The sequence below is a fragment of the Cyprinus carpio genome, chromosome B20, assembly GCF_018340385.1.
Source record: "Cyprinus carpio isolate SPL01 chromosome B20, ASM1834038v1, whole genome shotgun sequence".
Classification (NCBI taxonomy): Eukaryota; Metazoa; Chordata; class Actinopteri; order Cypriniformes; family Cyprinidae; genus Cyprinus; species Cyprinus carpio.
This window is the reverse complement of record NC_056616.1, coordinates 26,976,626-26,996,838: the sequence shown is the minus strand read 5'-3', so window position 1 is coordinate 26,996,838 and position 20,213 is coordinate 26,976,626. Positions and strand designations below refer to the sequence as shown.

General features: G+C 35.1%; 1 protein-coding gene across 1 annotated transcript in view; it reads right to left on the bottom strand.

The window, feature by feature from the left end:
• Window positions 1-1,253: 1,253 nt before the first annotated feature.
• The window catches only part of LOC109044960 (MAP/microtubule affinity-regulating kinase 3-like), a 36,150-nt gene continuing 17,190 nt past the window's right edge, over window positions 1,254-20,213 (bottom strand). Inside the window, 12 exon segments of the mRNA XM_042746547.1 lie at window positions 1,254-2,698; window positions 4,175-4,219; window positions 7,592-7,618; window positions 8,735-9,004; window positions 10,465-10,644; window positions 13,076-13,179; window positions 14,165-14,376; window positions 14,453-14,603; window positions 16,122-16,234; window positions 17,548-17,647; window positions 19,129-19,248; window positions 19,513-19,749. Coding sequence (XP_042602481.1) covers window positions 2,353-2,698; window positions 4,175-4,219; window positions 7,592-7,618; window positions 8,735-9,004; window positions 10,465-10,644; window positions 13,076-13,179; window positions 14,165-14,376; window positions 14,453-14,603; window positions 16,122-16,234; window positions 17,548-17,647; window positions 19,129-19,248; window positions 19,513-19,749 — 1,905 coding nt within the window. The 3' untranslated portion in view covers window positions 1,254-2,352.

Sequence of the window (20,213 nt, the reverse complement as noted above, 5' to 3'; positions counted from 1 at the left end):
GGCGTGGCTAGCCGGATCACGCGTGGAAATGGACGTGAGTTTAATCACGCATGGCTGCGCTTATATTTATTACTGCACTGGTGGGTTATTAAGCAAAGATCGCACAGGAGGAGGACGATGTGCATGAGCTCACCCAGCTGTAGACAGACGCATGGAAGTTAAGACTGGTTCCTTTTCTCGGAAAAGCTTTTATGAGTTTGAAGAGCTGTTATATAATAGATAAGATGCTGGAAATTATGTAAGAAACCAGGTGATATATCAGAAATAGACAGTGGCAGCTTGCAAATATATGTGTGTGACTGTTAACAGTAGGCATTTAATTTTATGATATAATGCAGTCTGATGTCTGATCTTGCAAAAGACAAATTTCTTTTTTGTTTCCACTAGACACTTTTATACACCTATAATGGTGAATATAGCAAATAATATAAAATGTGGACTCATTCGATTATGTTTTTTTATAATCTTAAAACCGTTTGACCTTTTTTTGTTTCAATTAATTGTTGACAAAATTAATGCACACAAATTATTAATATATGAAAATATTGTATATTAAAAATATGTGTGTATTAAGTATTCATGTATATAATAGCATACACACACACACACACAGTGGTGTGAAAAAGTTTTGCCTCCTTTCTATACTAGGAATTTGTGAGTGAAAATTGTTTCTACATTGTTTCCATATTTTTACAGATCAACTCCATCCTGTACAAAACATTTCTGGACAAAATGTTATGATTTCTACAACAGTTAAAGTCAAGGCCCTGTCCGGTCAAGTTCTAGCCTGGAAACAAGCTGTCCATTTTTAATTGATTTTTTTCATCTGAATCCCTGAGCTCATGTTTACGGTTGTCAAGTAGCCCTTTAGAGCAACCAGATTCTTGCAAATTCCCTCTTAGCATGATGACCAGTGGTTGAAGAAATTATCATCTTTTATGATAATCTCAGAAATAGACCTTAAACCAGAAGCAGACCAAGACTTTATGCTTGGAGACCCAGATTAATAAGATGAAAACATCATGACATAAAGGGTGAAAACAAGCCTTTTTAAACCACAGGACCTAAAAACCTGCAAAGTATGAGGTTATATCTGGTACTGAAGATCTTGTTAAACTCCCAAATTCATTTTAAGTACTTCAGCAGTTGAAACAAATGAAATGTTCCACCTGTTAATTCACAGACAATAAGCATTTACATGTCTGAATCGTGCCTCGTAAAACCAGTCCAACGAAAGTCACTCTGCAAATCACTGATTTTCAGTTGTTTTAATGGAGACATTGATTAACCTTATTCTGCGATGAGTTACATTAATTTCCATAGTTTCCGACTCACAGCCAGACTTAGAAAAGAAAAAAAAAAGTATATCAATATGCCGTTTGCTGCAAAACTAAGGTACATTATTTACATTCCAAAAAACAAACAGAAACATCAAAACAAAATAAGAATAAGAATAACAAACAGTGCCGATGGTTCTTAGGGATGGGAGTGAATACTGAAGCCTAGAAATGCCAAGTTAAAATTCTGAACTGAACTGTGTGCCAGAATGACTCTATGGTGCGCCCCGGGGGCCGGAGCCAAAGCAAAGACATTTCAAGAACATCTGAGAGTTTTTCGTCATCTCTTCAGACACTTTGTAAGAAATAAACTAAATACTTAAACAGACCGGGAAGCAAAATGTTTCCGATCTCATTCTTAACGTTCCATTGCAGTAGCCGTCTGAATCCGTGAGGTTTCCTGAAGTGAGGCCGCAAGTCACCAGAACCTGTCAGACCCTGTCCATCTCCAGCCACGTCTCACGCTAGAAAACAACAGGTGGGAATATCCTGAAAAGGGACAAGCGTTGAGGGAAAAAAAATGGTTGGGAAAGCCAAGGAATGGGTGGTGCTTTTAGGGAAAATGTGCAAATCAATGTTTTGGCATTCGAGGGCTGGAACGATAAAGAAAAAATACTGGAGCGATTAACCATCCCTCTTCTCTCTGTCTGGTTAAAATACACGTTTTCAGTCACTGATGTTAATTTTTTGGCCCCACAGGGCACCTACTGCAGTAGTGCATAAACGAAACAAAAGACAGAAATGAAACCGTCATTGTTTTCCTACAGTTTGAAACCATCCCACAATAATAATAATAATAACAACAATAATAATAATATTAATAATGCTTCAAAGATGCAGGAAATTATTGCCTAAGGCATGATTCTATACAATATTTTCAGTACATACTTTGTAAGTGTTTTAAGGAAAACAATCCTTGTATCTGCTACTTGTTCAAAAAGAATGTACAGCTTGATTACTCTAGATTTGTGCCTTAGTCCTTTTTGCCGCTTTTTCACATTTTCTACTTTTTTCCTCACAGCTTCAGTTCGTTGGCAATTTTCGAGGCGATGTTCTTGAAAGCGATGGATGTTCCTGATATCCGCTTGAAGCGCACGCCATTTAGCGAGAGGCGGGGCAGTTTGCACACCTCCATCTCCCATTGGACCAAGCTCTCGGCGTGGCCGTCGCCATGGACGCACAGAAGCAGGAAGCGCTCGCGCTGCTCGTAATCGCAGTTGTTGGCGTCCAGGACTTTGCGGATCTCGCGCATCATCTCTGTGGGCTCCATGGAGGAGGTGGTCTTCATGCTCCAGGTGAAGCGTAGCGAGCGGGGTTTGGCGTCTTTATGTTCCTCTTTCTGATCCCCAGATACATTCCGACTGCAAGAGACCAGAGAAAACAATCATTTTTCATTTCAGGTGAGAATTTTAGATTTAGTTCATTGTTCATATATAGCTTTCATTTTGTTTTTATATGTTCAAAAATTGAAATGTATTTGAATTGTATTTTAAATGTAGATGTACACTTACAATTAGAGTAGATGTATATTTACAATTTACAGTTTTGATCAAGTTTTTACATTTTTTGAAAACTCCTACACTATTTTTTTTTCCATTAAGTAGGCTACATCAGAATTGACAGAAAAGTTTTGGGCCAGTTTCCCTTTTTTAACAGAATGTTTTAAATATTTGTATTCAGCAAGAATGCATTAAACTGTTCAAATATGATATTAGAGACATTTATAATGTTACAAAAGATTTCTATTTCAAATAAATGCTGTTCTGTTAAATTTTCTATTAATGACGGGACTCCTAGATTAATGGCTGCTGGAAATTCAGCTTTGCATAATAGGAATAAATTATATTTAATGTATTCCAATAGAAAACCGTTCTTTAAAAATGGAAATTTTTTACAGTATTACTATTTTTACTGTATTTTTGATCAAGTAAATGCAGCCTTTGTAAGCATAAGAGACTTCTTTCAAAAACATTTAAAAACCTTTTTTTAGTTAATGACAAAAATACTTCTAATTTTTGGATTCATAATAGTTTTTGTTAACAATAGAAATCTTTTTGTGCATTCTTGTGTTACTGTGATAGTAACGATGTGACAGTTTATGCTAATTCCTTCTGAAGCATAATATTAGATCAAGCTAGCATAGCTGTAAGCGTTTGTATTGACATACTTGTTTGTTTCAGACCATAAAAACAAGTTCTCATACAACTTTTCTGTTTTCAGTGACAACACATCATGCACTGAAGCACCTGAATGCATTTGACATGCAGTGAACAAAAATAAGCATGCAAAGAAACAGAAACAGTGCAGTCAACAACCCAAGGGTGCAAAAATAAGAATGTTAAGAAAACAATGTGTGATTTTAAACTACAAAATGTTTCTAAGCTCAGATCTGTATTCAAACATGACAAGAAAACCACTGTATGATGTTACATAGTGTTGTGTGTGGTATTAGGAGCGATTAACAAACCCCGATACCTAGGTATGAGTAACACTGCTGTGACCTTAGCAAACAGCACTAATAATCATGTTCTACTTTCCTCTTTTTGCCACAAGGGGGCAGAGCAATAGAGCTAAATGTCAATGCAAACAAATGCTACCTGAGTTTGTGACAGATCAGAATAAATGAATATTCACACAACAGATTTAAACTTCATTGGACCATTTGAGACTAACAAAAGCCTCACTGGTTTTTATTTATGCCCGATGCCAGTTTATGTATGTTTGTAGAAAATAATTAAACAATGAGGTTAAGTCTGTGGAGTAATGTCAGTTCTAAAAGGTAAAGAAAAGATGGGAAATGAAAAATTAGAACTGTAAATCCAGATGTCCTGTCTCACCTTGAATCCTCATACCTCCCATTTCTATCGCATTCTGCCGGCACTCTTTAAAAACCAGGATGAAAAAGAGAAAAATAGTTTAGAGGCAAGAAAATCTGAGACTCAGCTGATCCAGGAAAGGATGATAAAACAACAATAGCTTTTCAGACATCCTAGGACAAAGGAGAGAGAATCTGAAAGCCAATGTCGGAGAGAACGCCAAAAACAGATACAATTTCCTGTGTAAGTGGAGAGGAATATTGGACATGCATTTATAGTTGACCTGTGTGGAGAGATAAAATGGAAAAGAGGAGACAGAGGGTATTACAGATACCCTTCCTGTACCCTATGATTCAGCTTCCTGTTCTAAATAGATTCCATGCAGTGGACACAACTGAGCTCCTTTTGTCTGATAAGAAAGACAAAACACGATTTAAAAATGAAAAAGCCCTTCCAATAATAATAATAAAAAAATAAACATTTGGGACATTTGCCTAAAAATAAATAATGTGGGGTCTTCTAGGCAGGGAGAAAAGAGAACGCTTTGAAATTAATTTTGAGAAATATTTGATCTTCATTATTGACCTATAAATGAATATTTCAAGATATCCGCTGTTAAATGAAATGAGAATAAAGTTGAAAGCTGTTTTTTTGATACACATTTCCTTTTTGGTAGATTCATTTTATAATTCATGCCAATTAATACATCCTTTTGTAGTCAGTAAGATTAAATAGTAACTAGACTATAAGTAATAATTAAATACTTTTATTCAGAAAGGATGCATCAAATTACTAAAAAGTGATGGTATTTATAATGTTACAAAAGATTTCTATTTCAAATAAGTCCAAATAACTTTATTTCATCAAAGACCCCCCCCCGCAAAATAATATATATATATATATATATTTTTTTTTGCGAATCAGCATATTAGAATGATTTCTGAAGATCATGTGACTCTGAAGACTGGAGTAATGATGCTGAAAATTCGGCTTTGCATCACAGGAATAAATTACAATTTAAAATATATTCAGATAGAAAAAACTGTTTTTTTTTTATATGATAATATTTACAATAAAATATTATTATTTGTACTTTTTATTTATTTATTATTTTTTAATAAAAGCAGCTTTGGGGAACATAAGAGACTACTTTAAAAACAACAACAACAGCAACAAAAATGACTGATCCTAAACTTTTGAAAGGTAATAGACGATATATATACTTGGGGGAAGTATATATTAAATATATATATTTTATATATAAATAAAACATTTTTAGCATAAAAATGCTTATTTTCAGTCTTAGGCAGCTGTATATAATGGAATGGACTGTTACTAAATGTATGTTAACAGTGACACATCTGAACCCACTCTCCCGTTTTATGACATTAACGCTACATACTACAAAGCACATTAAATGCAATATATTCAGTTATCCATGGACATTAATCATCCATTATACAGAATAGAACATGTGAAAGAGACTGGGAGAGGTCATGCAGCGGCGTGGGCGGTGAGCAGCAGTCAGAGGAAAGGACGCTGGTGGATAAGTGCTCTTATGGGGCAAAAATAAGAGGCAAACTGCCTTTGACAAATGTATATATATATATTTATATATAAAAATCAGCATCCACTGGGACACTTCACTGCTGCATTCTGCAACTTCTGAAAGGAATTTTATAGTTTTAATACAACTTACAATCTCTTGAAAGCATCTCTGGCAAAAAAAAAAGCCATAACTATCAAAATAACAGAGGCTGTAAGCATGTTTTGCCATTGACTACCATTCAAAGTCAGCCATGCTATAATCTTGGAATATTCTTTAAAAAATACCAGACTCCAAATAAAATAAGCCAAGTTAGCAAGAGCTTTCAATGTCTGTAACAACTCTTTAACGGGACATCTGACCAACTTTTGGATAACAAAAACCGAAGTTCTCTATTGAAAAAAAGACTGTTATCTGTTGATGTCATAACAGCACTGGTAGGAATGAAAGCGCTGGGATTGCGAGACCACCTGCAGGAACAATATGACTGGGTAGGTCAAAAAGGAAGAGCTGGAATCAGAAGATCCTGGGCAAATGCTACTTCTGGAGCATGAAGGGTGAAACTGGGAAAGGGTGGTTGTCGCGAAAGGCAATCTTGGTACCTTAACTCCAGAAATCTTGTAAAGAACCCCTCTCAATCGCCACATCTGTCAGCTGCTAAATTAAGAGCCCAGCAGGGTGGCCTGAATTACACAACCAAGAGCAAGTCTGTTACAGTATCGCAGGAAATGCATTAATGTGTTTATTTCCTTAACGTCAGGGTAGATTGATATATATATATATATATAAAGATGAATTTTTAAGCAAAACACAGTATATGCTTATGATGACTTATATAAATCTCACAAAACCTGTCAGGAACATGTCCACACTATATTTTTACACAAATATAATAAATACATTGTAATAAAAAAAATTACATGAAAGAAAATAAAAGCAATTTTTGAACCATAATGATTTTTGCACATTTTCATATAAATTAAGAATGTTTTCCTGCCAAATTCTCATTACTGTAATAAAGGAAAAAGGTTGTCATTATTGTAAAGCAAAAAGGATTTAATTATTAAAATTTAATTTAATTTTTAATATGGTTTAAATTGTCAAGTATTTATTTTATAGTAGCATTTGTTGTACTGCCTTCAATTTAAGCAGATAAATAAATACATTCTTGTATTATTATAACTATATTATAATGATTATCATTAAAAGTATATTAAAACATTTTGTTACAATTAAAAATATTTTTTATTATATATAATGTATGTTTGTATAACAAGACTCCAGATGCATTATAGTAATTAGAATTTGTGTGAAAATATGTTGTAAATGTGCCATAAAAATAAACGTCATTCAGTAAATAAATAAATAAAAAAACTTTTCCCCATTTCTTTTGATTTTAGGGTTAAATGTGACCCAAGTATGTTTTTATTCAGTTACATATTAATTAAAGAGGAAAAACAACATTATTTAATTTCAGAGGTTTTGATTTTTCATGGCTGGCTGAAGAATACCATCTTCGAACTAATGTTCCCACTATTGAACGCTGTATCAACTAACTGTACAAAACACACACAACCTTCCTCCTTGAAGATAAAAGGTGTGAATGGAAAATGAGGATCTAATAAGGAGTCTAATGAATCTATTGTGCTCAGTTGTAACCTGTGAACAGGCATGCATGGGTGATTAGTAATGTCTGTCAGCTGCTGCTCATCAGAAAACAGCAGAAGTCTCAGGCATGCTCAGTCGCACTCCGATTAAAAGACAGTGTGTCAAAGGTGTGTGTCAAAGGTGAGTGACAGGCGATTAATCGAAAACGTCTTCACACTAGGGTTAAGAGTAAAACTTCATATTTCAGCATTTGTTAACTGCACACAGCCCATCGAGGGTCCTACCTTTTGGTAAACCTGAATGACATATTTCTACAAAAGAAAACAGAAAACAGAGACACTAATCAACATCTAGAGCAGATGTATCGTCTCTTGAGGAAATATAGGGAAATCTGATACCACTGCCACTGACCCGGTGTTGTCGTAAATAGTTCTAACATGCCAAAACTACTGCATAACATCCAGTGGGAAGTTAAAGCTACTAACTTAGCTACATTTTTCAGTAGTTTTATAATAGCTGTTTACAAAATAGTGTATCTTTTTTAAATGAACAAACCACTTTATCTATTCAAAACAAAGCACTAATCAAACTATTATGGTAGCCTGTTTCCACCACGGAATTAGGGCTGGGCAATATATCTAATGATATGATCATGCAATATCACGTTCATTATGGCAGATGAATCACCTTCGATAATGAACGTGATATTGCGTAGCTTGTCAGTGATCTACGGCTCTGTCTATTAAATGGCGCTCCATTTGAAAGCAGTTGATGGCGATTTAGAGGCAATCACGGAACCAGATTTACTGACTAGATGCGTATGATCATATCGTTAGATATATCGCCCAGCCCTACACGGAATAATAAAAAAAAAAGTAATTGCGACTTTTAAAGCTCACAATTCCAACTTTTTTTCTTGCAGTTCTGAGTTTCTATCTCTCAATTCTGACTTTATTTCTTGCAATTTTTAGAATTCCGAGATAAAAACCTGCAATTTTGAGAGGAAAAGTCAGAATTGTGATATAAAACCTAACAAATGCAAGGAGGAAAGTCAGAAGTCATAATTACCTTTATTTTTAATTCTGTGGGGGAAAAAAACTTAACTGTGAGAAGCATATTCGATATAAAATAAAAAATTTAGAATTGTGAGTCTACATCTCGAAATTTTTACTTCTTTTCTCGGAAATGCAAGAAACAATGTCCAAATTGTGAGATATAAACTTAGAATTTTGAGAAACATGAGAATTGTGAGATTTCTCCTTGGTGGAAACGTTTCCATAAACTGTTACATTCTAAAGCTTGTTTATTTCAAATACCAAAAATACCAAACTCCAAATGAATTCTTTCATTCTTATTCCACTGAAAACCGATTTCCATAGGGAATAATGACTTGTTATAATTGTATTCAAGGTGAAGCGTTTGTTTACCTGCGTGTGAGCTTGGATGTGAGCTTTGTGAAGAGGTTTGTTGATCCGCGGCTCCGGGACTGTGAGAGCGGCGTGGCATCATGTGATAAGGTTGGAGAGGCTGGGGGTCCGTTATAGGTGGCCGTGCGTCGCTCCCTCAGCTGGCCTCCGTGGAAAGTGCTGCGGCTCAGTGTGCCTCGTGGGAAACGCAGGCGGTCCGGGGGAGTCGCGCTACTAATGCTGTGGGTGGAGGCACCGGGGTTTCGCTGACTCGTCTGAGCCGTGCTCGTACTGAAGAGAGAAGAATCAGGGTCGCAATATGATGAAATAGGAAAATTTGCAAACAACACCGGTCACATGTACAACCAGGTGGTCTTTGGACACTTAAAGGGATAGTTCAACCAAAAAATAAAAAATCTGTCATCATTAACACACACTCATATCATTCCAAACCTGTATGATTTTCTTTATCTGTTGAAAACAACAGAAGATATTAAATAAAAAATATCTCAGTGTTTTTGTTGTCTATAGAATAGAAGCCAATGGGGCAATAGACTATTACAATATTTCAACACACTTTAAAACATTTTCTTTTGTGTTCTGCAGAAGAAAGTCATGCGGGTTTGAAATAACATGAGGCTGAGTAAATGATGCAGTAATTAAAACTAAAAGTATCCAAAATAATATCTGTTAACTGAAATAAAGCTGAAATAAAATAAAATATAAAAATTTAATGAAAAAATACTTAAACAAAAATGACAGATTTTGCCTTGGCAATTAACTTAAGTTATATTTAAGCACTTCAATTACTAAAACTAAAAAAAAATAAAAAATTAAAGCTAAATTAAAAAAATGACAAAAAGCAAATAAAATTGCTAAAAAAATTAAAACTGACAATATAAAAATAAAAGCTATTTCAAAATAGTAATACATACTATAACAGTATATAAATAATACTAAAATTGCACAGAAATGAAGACAAAATGTGCATTTTTGAAAATCAAATCTTCTTTCAGCAACTATCCCTTTAAACTGTAATTATGCACGCATTAAACAGAATGTAACAAAATATCAAACCAAAACAATTAATCACCAAACAAATGAAGTTCGACCTTTTCTCAGAGCTAATTTATGTAAAAAGTAGTGTTTTCTTGATTTTTAGTGGATGCATGTGGTCAGTTCTCTTCAAATTCACACAGGTTTCCTTGCTGAGTAAACACCGGTTTAGTTCCTCACATTAATTATGAACATATTCTACAAATGTTTGACTGGCTAAGTCACTATTATAGGTTTGTTAGTTTGAAATTAAGTGACATATATAGTGTAAATGTTATTTTAAATTTCAAACTAACAAACATCTATAATACTGACTTAACCATAATTTAACTCAAGCAATCTGTGCTCAAACTAAATTTTCTTAATCTGCACACTTGTTACTTGCACACCATAACAATCAAATAAATCATAAAACATCTCCACAGTCCTTTAACTAGTCATTTACTAGGTTAATGTAGTTTATATCCTATATTAGTGGGTTTAGACACAAGGAAGTTAGTTAGCGGTTTAAATGGGAAGATGCAGGAAATCGTCAAACGTTAAAACGCAATGGAAGCTCCACGACGAGTCCTCCTGGATTGGTTGAGACACTCTAGGGATGAGACGAGGGTGGCGGGAAATCAAAGACGCAGAGAGGTCAGTGTTAGATGGAGAGACACATTAAGATTAGAGACAGACGCTAAACTCGTCTTTACTTGGGCCTGAAGAGATCAGAGGTGCCGTCGTTGGGCGGCAAGGTGACGCGGCAGGTGTGTCCGGAGGCCGAGAGGGATGCGGCTTTTTGGTGGCGCAGACGGACCGAAGCCGATGAGCTGGCGAGAGCAACGGCATACGCTGTCGGACTCGTGCTGACACATCCCGACATTTCACTCAGGCTGGCCAATGGCAGTCGGCCAAATAAACAGCAGTGGGATGGATCAGATATAGTATGTACGAAGAAAGCAGAGCATATGAGATAAAAAACTTAGAGCAGAGAAGAATACAAAGAGAGAGTAAAGTAGGATACGGGTGGATCATGATGGTCGACTGTTTCATTTTGAATGTGTGTCTGATGTAAACCCCTTTAAAAAGGGCTAGCTTAACAAGATAGTTTACTCAAAATAAAAAAAAAAAGAGAAAAAATCTGCATCATTTACCTTACGTCACATAAAAGTTAATGAAGGTCAGTCAGGTCCAAAACAACACTGGACCCCATTGACTTTCATTTTATGGAACCCCCAACTCCCCCCCCCCCCAAAAAAAAGGAGACTTTACACTTTTTGTTTTCCCCAGAAGAAAAAATGTACACTACTACTCAAAAGTTTGAATTCTATTCATTTATTTGATCATTTAGAATGCCGCTTTTCCAAATTATTTATATTTTAAAGGGATCATATGATGCAATTTACATTTTTCCTTTCTCTTTGGAGTGTTACAAGCTCTTGATGCATAAAGACGATCTGTAAAGTTGCAAAGACTAGTGAAGTGAAGTGAAGTGAAACTTTGTTTGGCCTTCCAAAAGAGGACATGATTAGAAATCAGTGGTTAAGTTGTATTTCAACACTGTTCCAGAACAGTTCACCCCAAATATTCAGAAGTGTGCTGCGCATTTTATGGAGGACTGTTTCCTGAACCAGTAGCCTGCAAAGCATCTGTGGTCCAACAGCTGTTTCTATAAAGTTGGGCAGTTCAAACTTTGCAAGGACAGTCTGGCGGTTCTGACTCACAGCCTGTAGGTATGTTTTTTATATTTAAATAATTTGCCAATGATGCTTCAAACCGAGTTTAGAGCAGTAGAGCAGGCTTGTTGTTTCTCAGATCACAAATGCAGACATGGTTTTATGTTTACCCAGCGTGATGCGCAGGGCAACGCAACATGTAAAAAGACAGTACAAGTCATTATAATCAGTAAATATGTCCCAACTGGATGCAACAAATGCCTCACTTGTAATGGGTTTTATTTGTTTTTGTCTCATCTAGTGATGCCCGGATCGCGAATGAATCTATTTAACCGGATCTTCTTAGTGAACCGGTCGATTCAGTTCACCAAATCTATCTGAATCGTCTCCAGTACGCACTAATCCACAAATAACTTAAGTTTATAAACGTGCCTTATACTCCCTCTGACACGAAATAAACCAATATCCTGAGTTATTCAGTTACTCCTAACAGTACACTGACTGAACTGCTAAAAGAAAGTGATGATGGGATGTGCACGAGCAGAGCAGCTGGACTGAGTCTTGTGCTGTTTGCCTGGGAGACGGCATAGTATGTTAAGGGGCGTAACATTTCCGTCACACCCTTGAGGCATTCGGCCAATCATAATGCACTGAATAGCTGGCCAATCATAGCACACCTCGCTTTTCAGATCGATGAGCTTTGTAAAAATCGCACACGTTTCAGAAGGCGGGGCATAGAGGAGAAACTATAATGTACATTATATGGAAAATAATGTGTTTCTTGAACCTTAAACCACATAAACACATTGCATTACACCAAATACACAAAATAATGTTCTTTTTAGAAACATCATATGACCCCTTTAAAATGTAATTTATTCCAGTGATCCAAAGCCAAATTTTCTAGTCTTCAGTGTCACGTGATTCTTCAAAAATCATTCTAATATGTTTGATGTTATGATTGACTGCTCATTGAGGATTCTTATTATCAATGTTGAAAACAACTGTGCTGCTTAATATTTTGTGGATCCCCAAACCAAAGTTTTAAACAGTAGTGTATAAAATTACATGAGGATGAGTTAAGGATGATAAACCGTTCACTTTTGATTGAACTACCCCTTTTGTAGAAATTATATATAATTATACATTTTTTTTATTTAATTGTATAGAATATGTATATAATATTTTATATTATTATTTAATATATTCATGATATTTTGACAAATACTGGTGTCTTGATGTAATTCAATAAGCATTTACACTAGGCCATATTGCAATTTGAATTTGATTAATTATACAGCCTTAGAAGTTTCATCAGTAACATTCAGCAATTCAGTCTAAGGTCTACATGATAAAGTAATGTAATGTAAAGTATTAAAGCAAAGATCCATCTTCAAATACTAGGTTGGAGAAAGAAACAAACAAACAGATGAAGCTCCACAAACATTTAGAAACCTGTAGATGAGAACAACGTTTTTTTGTGAAAATATCTGGTTGAGTGAGGATGAAAAGACGCAAGTTGTTCCTTGTTGTCAGTCTCTGGTTTTGAGCAACACGGTGGTGTTTCCTGTAAACTGGTGTCGATGTTCAAAGGGAAAATGGATATTCATAACCTTTGACCTAAAAATGAGAGGTCTCAGAGACTCACCTGTTCTCTTTGCCGTTCTGGATGACAGCGTGGCGGTCTGTGGCGTTCCTCTCACTACACACGTATGTGTTTCTCCTGGTCATACCACTAGACACAGAATTGCTCTGCAGAAATACATATTAAAGTGCGAGTCTTAATCAGTGATGCACTGAAATTAAACATTTCATTTAATTAATTCATTAAATGTATTTACTAATCAACACTGAAACAGAAAGTTGTACATAAACATTTAAATCGCATATTAACTTTTTAATTATATAATTGTTTCTACTTCAAAATCGTTGTTAAAAAGAAACAATTTAATGAGTATTAAAAAGCCTCAAAACCACATTTATTTTTTCAATTTTGTTATAAACTTGACAGAATTGAAAACAGACTGTTTCATTTTAAAAGTAACTAAGCTTATTGTGGTAACTGGATGGTAGGTGCACTAGTGAAGTTTTGTTCACGAATCAACTGAAAACAGCACTAACTAAAAGATCTCGGTTTAACAAAATAAGGATAAATTAAAAACAATAATTCGATATTTCATACAGCTGACATGTTTACCTGACATCTACCTAATTAAACGTCAATGATTTCAGCCCTTTAAAACTGTTGTTGCCGAAAACAAATATTTATTTTCAGACACCAAAACTGTGGTGAATAACTAATCTTAATGATTCATTAAATAACTAAAATAACTATAAACAATAAAATAACAGATTATATAAGCAGCTTGTTGCTCCATGCTTTAGTCTCACTGAGATACTATTATAGTTTCAAATATTTTGAATTTAAGTTTTAGTAATTTTGTTGTTTTTATAATTTTTTGTGCATCGTATTTTTTTATATGTTTATATTGTTTTCCTTTTATTTCAGTTTTAGGTTTAGTTATCTAAGTACATCGAGTAAATTAAAAAGAGAAAATTAGCTGAAATAAAAGTTTTCTATATTTTATTTGATTTCAGCTAGAGTTTATACTAAGTATTTTTTATTTAAAGTTTTGTTGATGGTATTAGTTGTAGTTCACTATACAATTAGATTCTCTTCAGATCTATTTTATACAATCAATGACAATACAAAAGATCTTGGGTGGTACCAACTCACCCCAGGGGCACCGGCGCTCTTTTTGCGGTCAGGAATGTCGGCCTTGTTTGGGTTGTTGGCGTTGCCCAGCATGGGGCTCGGTGGAGCCATGCCACGGCTTCCAGATGAGCTGGACTTACGTGCCTGTGCACTGCCCTCCTCTTTATGGTCACTTTCTGCAGAAGTGGTCTGACTTCTCTTGGGGTAACCCACTGAGGGAATGGTTGGACCAGCTGTAGAGGGAGAGGAATGGAGATTAGAAAGACAAAGACCTCACAGCACTATTTAAATTCTGAAAAGTGCACTCACCCTGGTCACTGTAACGACGCTGTTTCTGGTTGGAGGAGACGTTCTTTTGGACTTTGAGGTGAGATGGTGACTGGCCATTATTGTGCTCACTGTTGGGTCTGGCCTTCGCCAAAGAGAGGTTACTGCTGGAGCTGGAATCACTCACCTCCAACTGTGATCACACAAAACAAAATGTAAAAAACTGCATGAGACAGAAAATTTTTTTTATTATGTCTGGATGTATAGATTAATGCTCAGGGAGAAGTGAGTGGATGCAATTGGCTAATCCAGTTTGATAAGATAACCAGTAATAAGGGTTTACTGACATGCTACAAGTCTGTAACATTCATAATCAGATGTAAAATTTAGCCAGATGTTTGACGATGGTTATAAAGACTAGCCCACACTGCAGCTAGGCAGGAAAGGGTTGTCTAACTGACTTGACCTTTATGAGTGGGTAAATCTAAAATCGATGACACCCCAATAATAGAGAAGAGTGCAACTAAGTGGTAACTCTTTGAAATAAAGGTACAGCAATTTCCATGACAGGTTATACAACCGACGTCAAATACACCAGGGAAAAATGGTTACATTTTGTGCCTAAAATGTCCAAAGGTAAAAAAAAAGTGAAAGTGAAAGTGACGTGACATTCAGCCAAGTATGGTGACCCATACTCAGAATTCGTGCTCTGCATTTAACCCATCCGAAGTGCACACACACAGAGCAGTGAACACACACACACACTGTGAACACACACCCGGAGCAGTGGGCAGCCATTTTTATGCTGCGGCGCCCGGGGAGCAGTTGGGGTTCGATTCGATTGCTCAAGGGCACCTAAGTCATGGTATTGAAGGTGGAGAGAGAACTGTACATGCACTCCCCCCACCCACAATTCCTGCCGGCCCGAGACTCGAACTCACAACCCTTCGATTGGGAGTCCGACTCTCTAACCATTAGGCCACGACTTCCCCCAGATTTATAGTAGAGACTATAAATCTGCAAACAAAGCAAACGTATTGTTGCAAGAGTATATATCTATTTCTTTCCAAATTTGTGCCTTAAGGCTGAGACTAGGTGTCAAATCACACTAACATATCTTCCTCAGACACACTACTACTGTTCAAAAGTAAAATTTAGTTAGCAAGGATGAATTAAATTGATCAAATGTGACAGTAAAGACATTTAACAAAAGATTTCTATTTCAAATAAAAGCTGTTTTTTTACACTTTCTACTTATCGAACAGTCTTGAAAAAATAGATAATGGTTTCCACAAAAATATGCAAAATCAGCTATGATATCAAATCAGCATATTAGAATGATTTCTGAAGGATCATGTGACACTGAAGACTGGAATAATGATGCTGAAAGCTCAGCTTTGCATCACAGGAATAAATGACTTTTTAAAATACAGTACATTAATAAATAAAATATAATACTTTAGAATTTATAATATATAGAAGTTATTTAATTGTAATAATATTTCACAATATTGCAGTTTTTACTTGATTTTTTAATTTAATTAAAATTTTCCCCAATAAATGCAGCCTTGGTGAACATAAAAGACTTTTAAAAAATATTTTAAAATCTTACCAAATCTCAGACTTTTGAACAGTACTGTATGCTCTCATTTAGCTAGATCTAAAACCCCCAACTGTGCATTGCAACCAAATAGCATTGTGAATAACTCACCTCAGTAGACTTTCTTCCTAACAGCAGGTAGGTAGCCGTGATTTCATCGTACTTCATCCTGGTTAGAGATTCGTGGATCTCCTCCCTCGAGTAACCCATTCCTACCATGATATCTGCAACAAACCATATAGCAGCAGTCAATGTAGGATACTGTTACCAGCTGGTTGAGCATCAAAAATGGTTGACCTCCAAGTTTTTCAAAGGCCTCAACAGACTGGACTAATGGCTGCCAATACAGGAATAAACACAGTGATACCTTTTAAAAACAACCCTTTTCCCAGTAGACTGATAAAACTCTGCATTTTGACTCTTTACATAATTGTGCATAAAAAATGATGATATACAAAAATGCAGAGTAACTGAAAGCTGAGCTACACGCATTTAAGGCAATCTTCAAAAACATCCAAAAAAAAAAAGTTTTAACATGTTTATTCTAAATCTTCATGAGTAATGTCTTGCTACTTTGTATCTCAACAGCCCTCATAAGTAAAAAATAGAGGCCTATTATAATTCCTGGTATCCTTTTAGCTTTACTATGAAAAAAGCGATGAACAACTCTCAGTGCCGTCACAGTTTCACGTGCTAGACTAAATGTGACGGCCTCGGCTCAACTGAGCTGTTCCTGCACTAGCTGTAAATGCTTTTCGGGACACAAGAACTGGGGCTTAGAGATCAATGGAGACGGGCCTGCAGCAGCAGTGGAAAGAACAGGGCCTGTCTGAACTCAGATACCATCGACCCCTGCACTCTGCTCAAACCCACAGACACACCAACCACTATCAGCGTCACGTTGAAGGAAGCATGCCAGACTAACAGCTTCTGCTAAGCAAAAAAAAAATGGTGATCGACTCTTACGACTTTACGCAATGCACTAAAGCCAAAACATCGAAATATTTGGATCTCCCTTAATGGCTTTCGTAAACCATAAAGCTCTGGCTCACTCCCAAGAAAACTCACTAAAAACAATAAAATCATGAGCGGGAGGGAAAGCTCTTATTACGCCTATATATTTGGATTCTGTTTTGTCTTTCCAGCTAAAAATGCAAAAGCTGTGACTTTCACAAACTTCAGTGCTCAAGAGTTGCCTTTAAAAGTGCAATTAAACTGGACATTACTATTCAGGTACACTACTGTTCAAATGCTTGTGCTAAATGCTTAATGTAGATAAATGGCAGTAATGAACGTGATCAGATTAATATGTAGCCATAGGACAGTGGTATTAACTTTACTAGCACAGCCACTTGTAATCTCATTGTAAATAATAATACAGCTTTTAGTTTATGTGTGTTTAAAGTTCAAAATAAAAACACCAAAAATTTTAAAGTGATGTAAAATGTAAAAGTCACATTTTTAACTTTGAAGCCCCCTGTCCTACAGTAATTTGTTTCTAAAAATAATTGCATGTAATGAAGTGCTGATCTAATACCGATTCTCTTCTGATCCGAGATGTCGAGCTCCGGCTCCACAAACGGCTTGAGCTCGTCCTCCTCAGAGCCTGCGTTGATCCATCGATCCTTCATAATTTGCTGAAGCAGACATATACAGAGCTGTGTGAGAGGTTCTTCTAGATCATAAATATGCATGATTATGCAGGAAACAAAATACATTTTTTAAAGTGGGTCAACTGGAAGAATCTTGACACAAAATACCATTTGTTCCTTAAAGCTAGAACAGATTTTTTTTTTTTTTTCAACAACAAAGTACCTATGACTTACTTAAATATAAAAATGTAAATGTTAAGGTTTTAGATTTATGCATGCATTTATATAAGTTCTGGCCAGATTTTATTGTTTGGTAAATTATTTCATCACATGTAGTGCTAAATAAAGTGTCCCATATGAAAAGAATATATATATATTAGTGAGTGGTATAACACATGATTGAGTGCACAGAGCCTCTCAAATTCTCAATTATTCATCAGCAGATGTCATTTCATTCTGAGTTTCTTGCAACAGGACTATAATTCAGCATGTGCATTATGGGCCGTGATGTGAACAGTATATAACCTGCAAATAATAATAAAGCCCCCAAACAATAGAGGCACTGTTTCACTGCAACTCTGTAAATTTAAAACAGCCAGGGTGTGTCAGGGAATGAGTGTCATGTTAAATTAATTGGGAAGAGAAAGCATGCTGTGATGAAAGTGTGCACTCAGGCTAAAGGTTGTGATGGAGGGAGAATAGAGGGAAAGAAATTTGGCTGTGTTTTTATTGGGAATGTGGAAGAGAGGTTTATGTGTTTTCATTAATCAAGGTGGCACCTTCTATGAACACTGTACACTCTAGAGTCCCAATTCTTTTTTAAAACATTAGATGGAAACTACTGAAAATGTTTTAACCATAAACTAAAAAAAATTAATGAGAAGTGTGTGAAGTAGCTTTTTTTTTTTAAAACATATCAGATTTTTATTTACATGTGAATCAACCCTGTAACCCAAATTAATGTAGATAAGAATATAAGATTATAAAAAAAAGTGATCAAACAATTATTCTCTCTGGCTTTTAGGAAATGACTATAAATCACCATTTAAATTAAAACACTGTCTTCATTATTTTTTTAATTTCAGAAATTTCAAATATTTAATTTAGATTTTATTGCTAAATAATTATTTTAGAAGAATTTGGAAATGATCAAATAAACAACATTACCCACATTTAAATTAAATACATTTAAAACATTTTTTTTTAACTGTGCAATTTTCATATAATTAATTAATTTTATTATTATTATTTATTGTTGATTTGTGTCATTATACTTAGACTAGGTTTTTATTCTTTTGTACATCATTTCATTTATAATAAAATTGCCCATAAAAAAATCACAAATTTAATTACAATTTTATTTAGCCAATAGCAAACCTCTTAAAATTAAAATAAATAAATAAACAACTATATTTAAAAAAAAAACCTACTGAACTTCACAAGCATTTTCTGAAAATAAAGCACCTCTTTTGCACTTATCAATACATACTTCAGTTGTAGGCCCTATTTATCCTACATCTTCTCACCTCAAGTGTTCCCCGTTTGACAGGGTTCAGCACCAGGAAGCGTTTCAGGAGGTTCTCACAGTCAGTCGACATGTAGAAGGGAATTCGATATTTGCCCCTCAACACCCGCTCACGAAGCTCCTGCAGGTAAAATGTAATTTTGGCTGTAAAATCTGATCCGATGAGATTTGAAGTCAAATATATGCACACTTGTGGCACACATCTTGAATGCATTTTTACTGAATTATTTAGTGTCATATAAGGCTTATTGCTTTAATAAATCACTGATTTCACCCAGCATTTTTCATGAATCTCTACACAAATCCACAGCTTCTCAGTTGTATGACTCTCTGTGAATGTTTAGGAGGGCAAAAGTGACCTTTTCTGGGGGCTGCACACACTAACCTTCAGATTCTGTCCATCAAAGGGCAGTGATCCACTGACCAGTGTGTAGAGTATGACCCCCAGACTCCACACATCCACCTCAGGCCCGTCATACTTTTTGCCTTGGAAAAGCTCAGGGGCCGCATATGGAGGGCTGCCGCAAAACGTGTCTAGTTTGTTCCCAATAGTGAATTCATTACTGAAACCGAAGTCTGCAATCTTAATGTTCATATCTGCATCCAGCAGTAGGTTTTCTGCCTGCATGAGAGAACAAGAGAAAGAGTGAGACAAAGAGTCCTTTTTCATGCATATTTCATTTATTAATGATCCATATTAATGATGGAATGCTAAGGGAATTTATAATCTCATCGCATGAAAATGTATATTTATAATTAATATTTATATAATATAATATTATAAATTAAATCAATATGAATTTATTTTTAATTTAGATAAATATGAATTAAATGTTATAATGCTAGTACAATAAAATAATTATAATAAATAATAATGAAACTATATTTTTTATAGAGAGAGAGAGAGCTTTTTTGTATTGTCTTCAATTTATACACATTTAGATATAAATTATACTAAGATATACTGACTGATTGGTAAATAAATAAGTAAAAGTTACTAATAATCACAGTGATGAGAATATAAAGATAAAACACTAAAAAGCATAATTGGAATTATAAAAATTTAAAAAGAAAAAAGCAATGGAA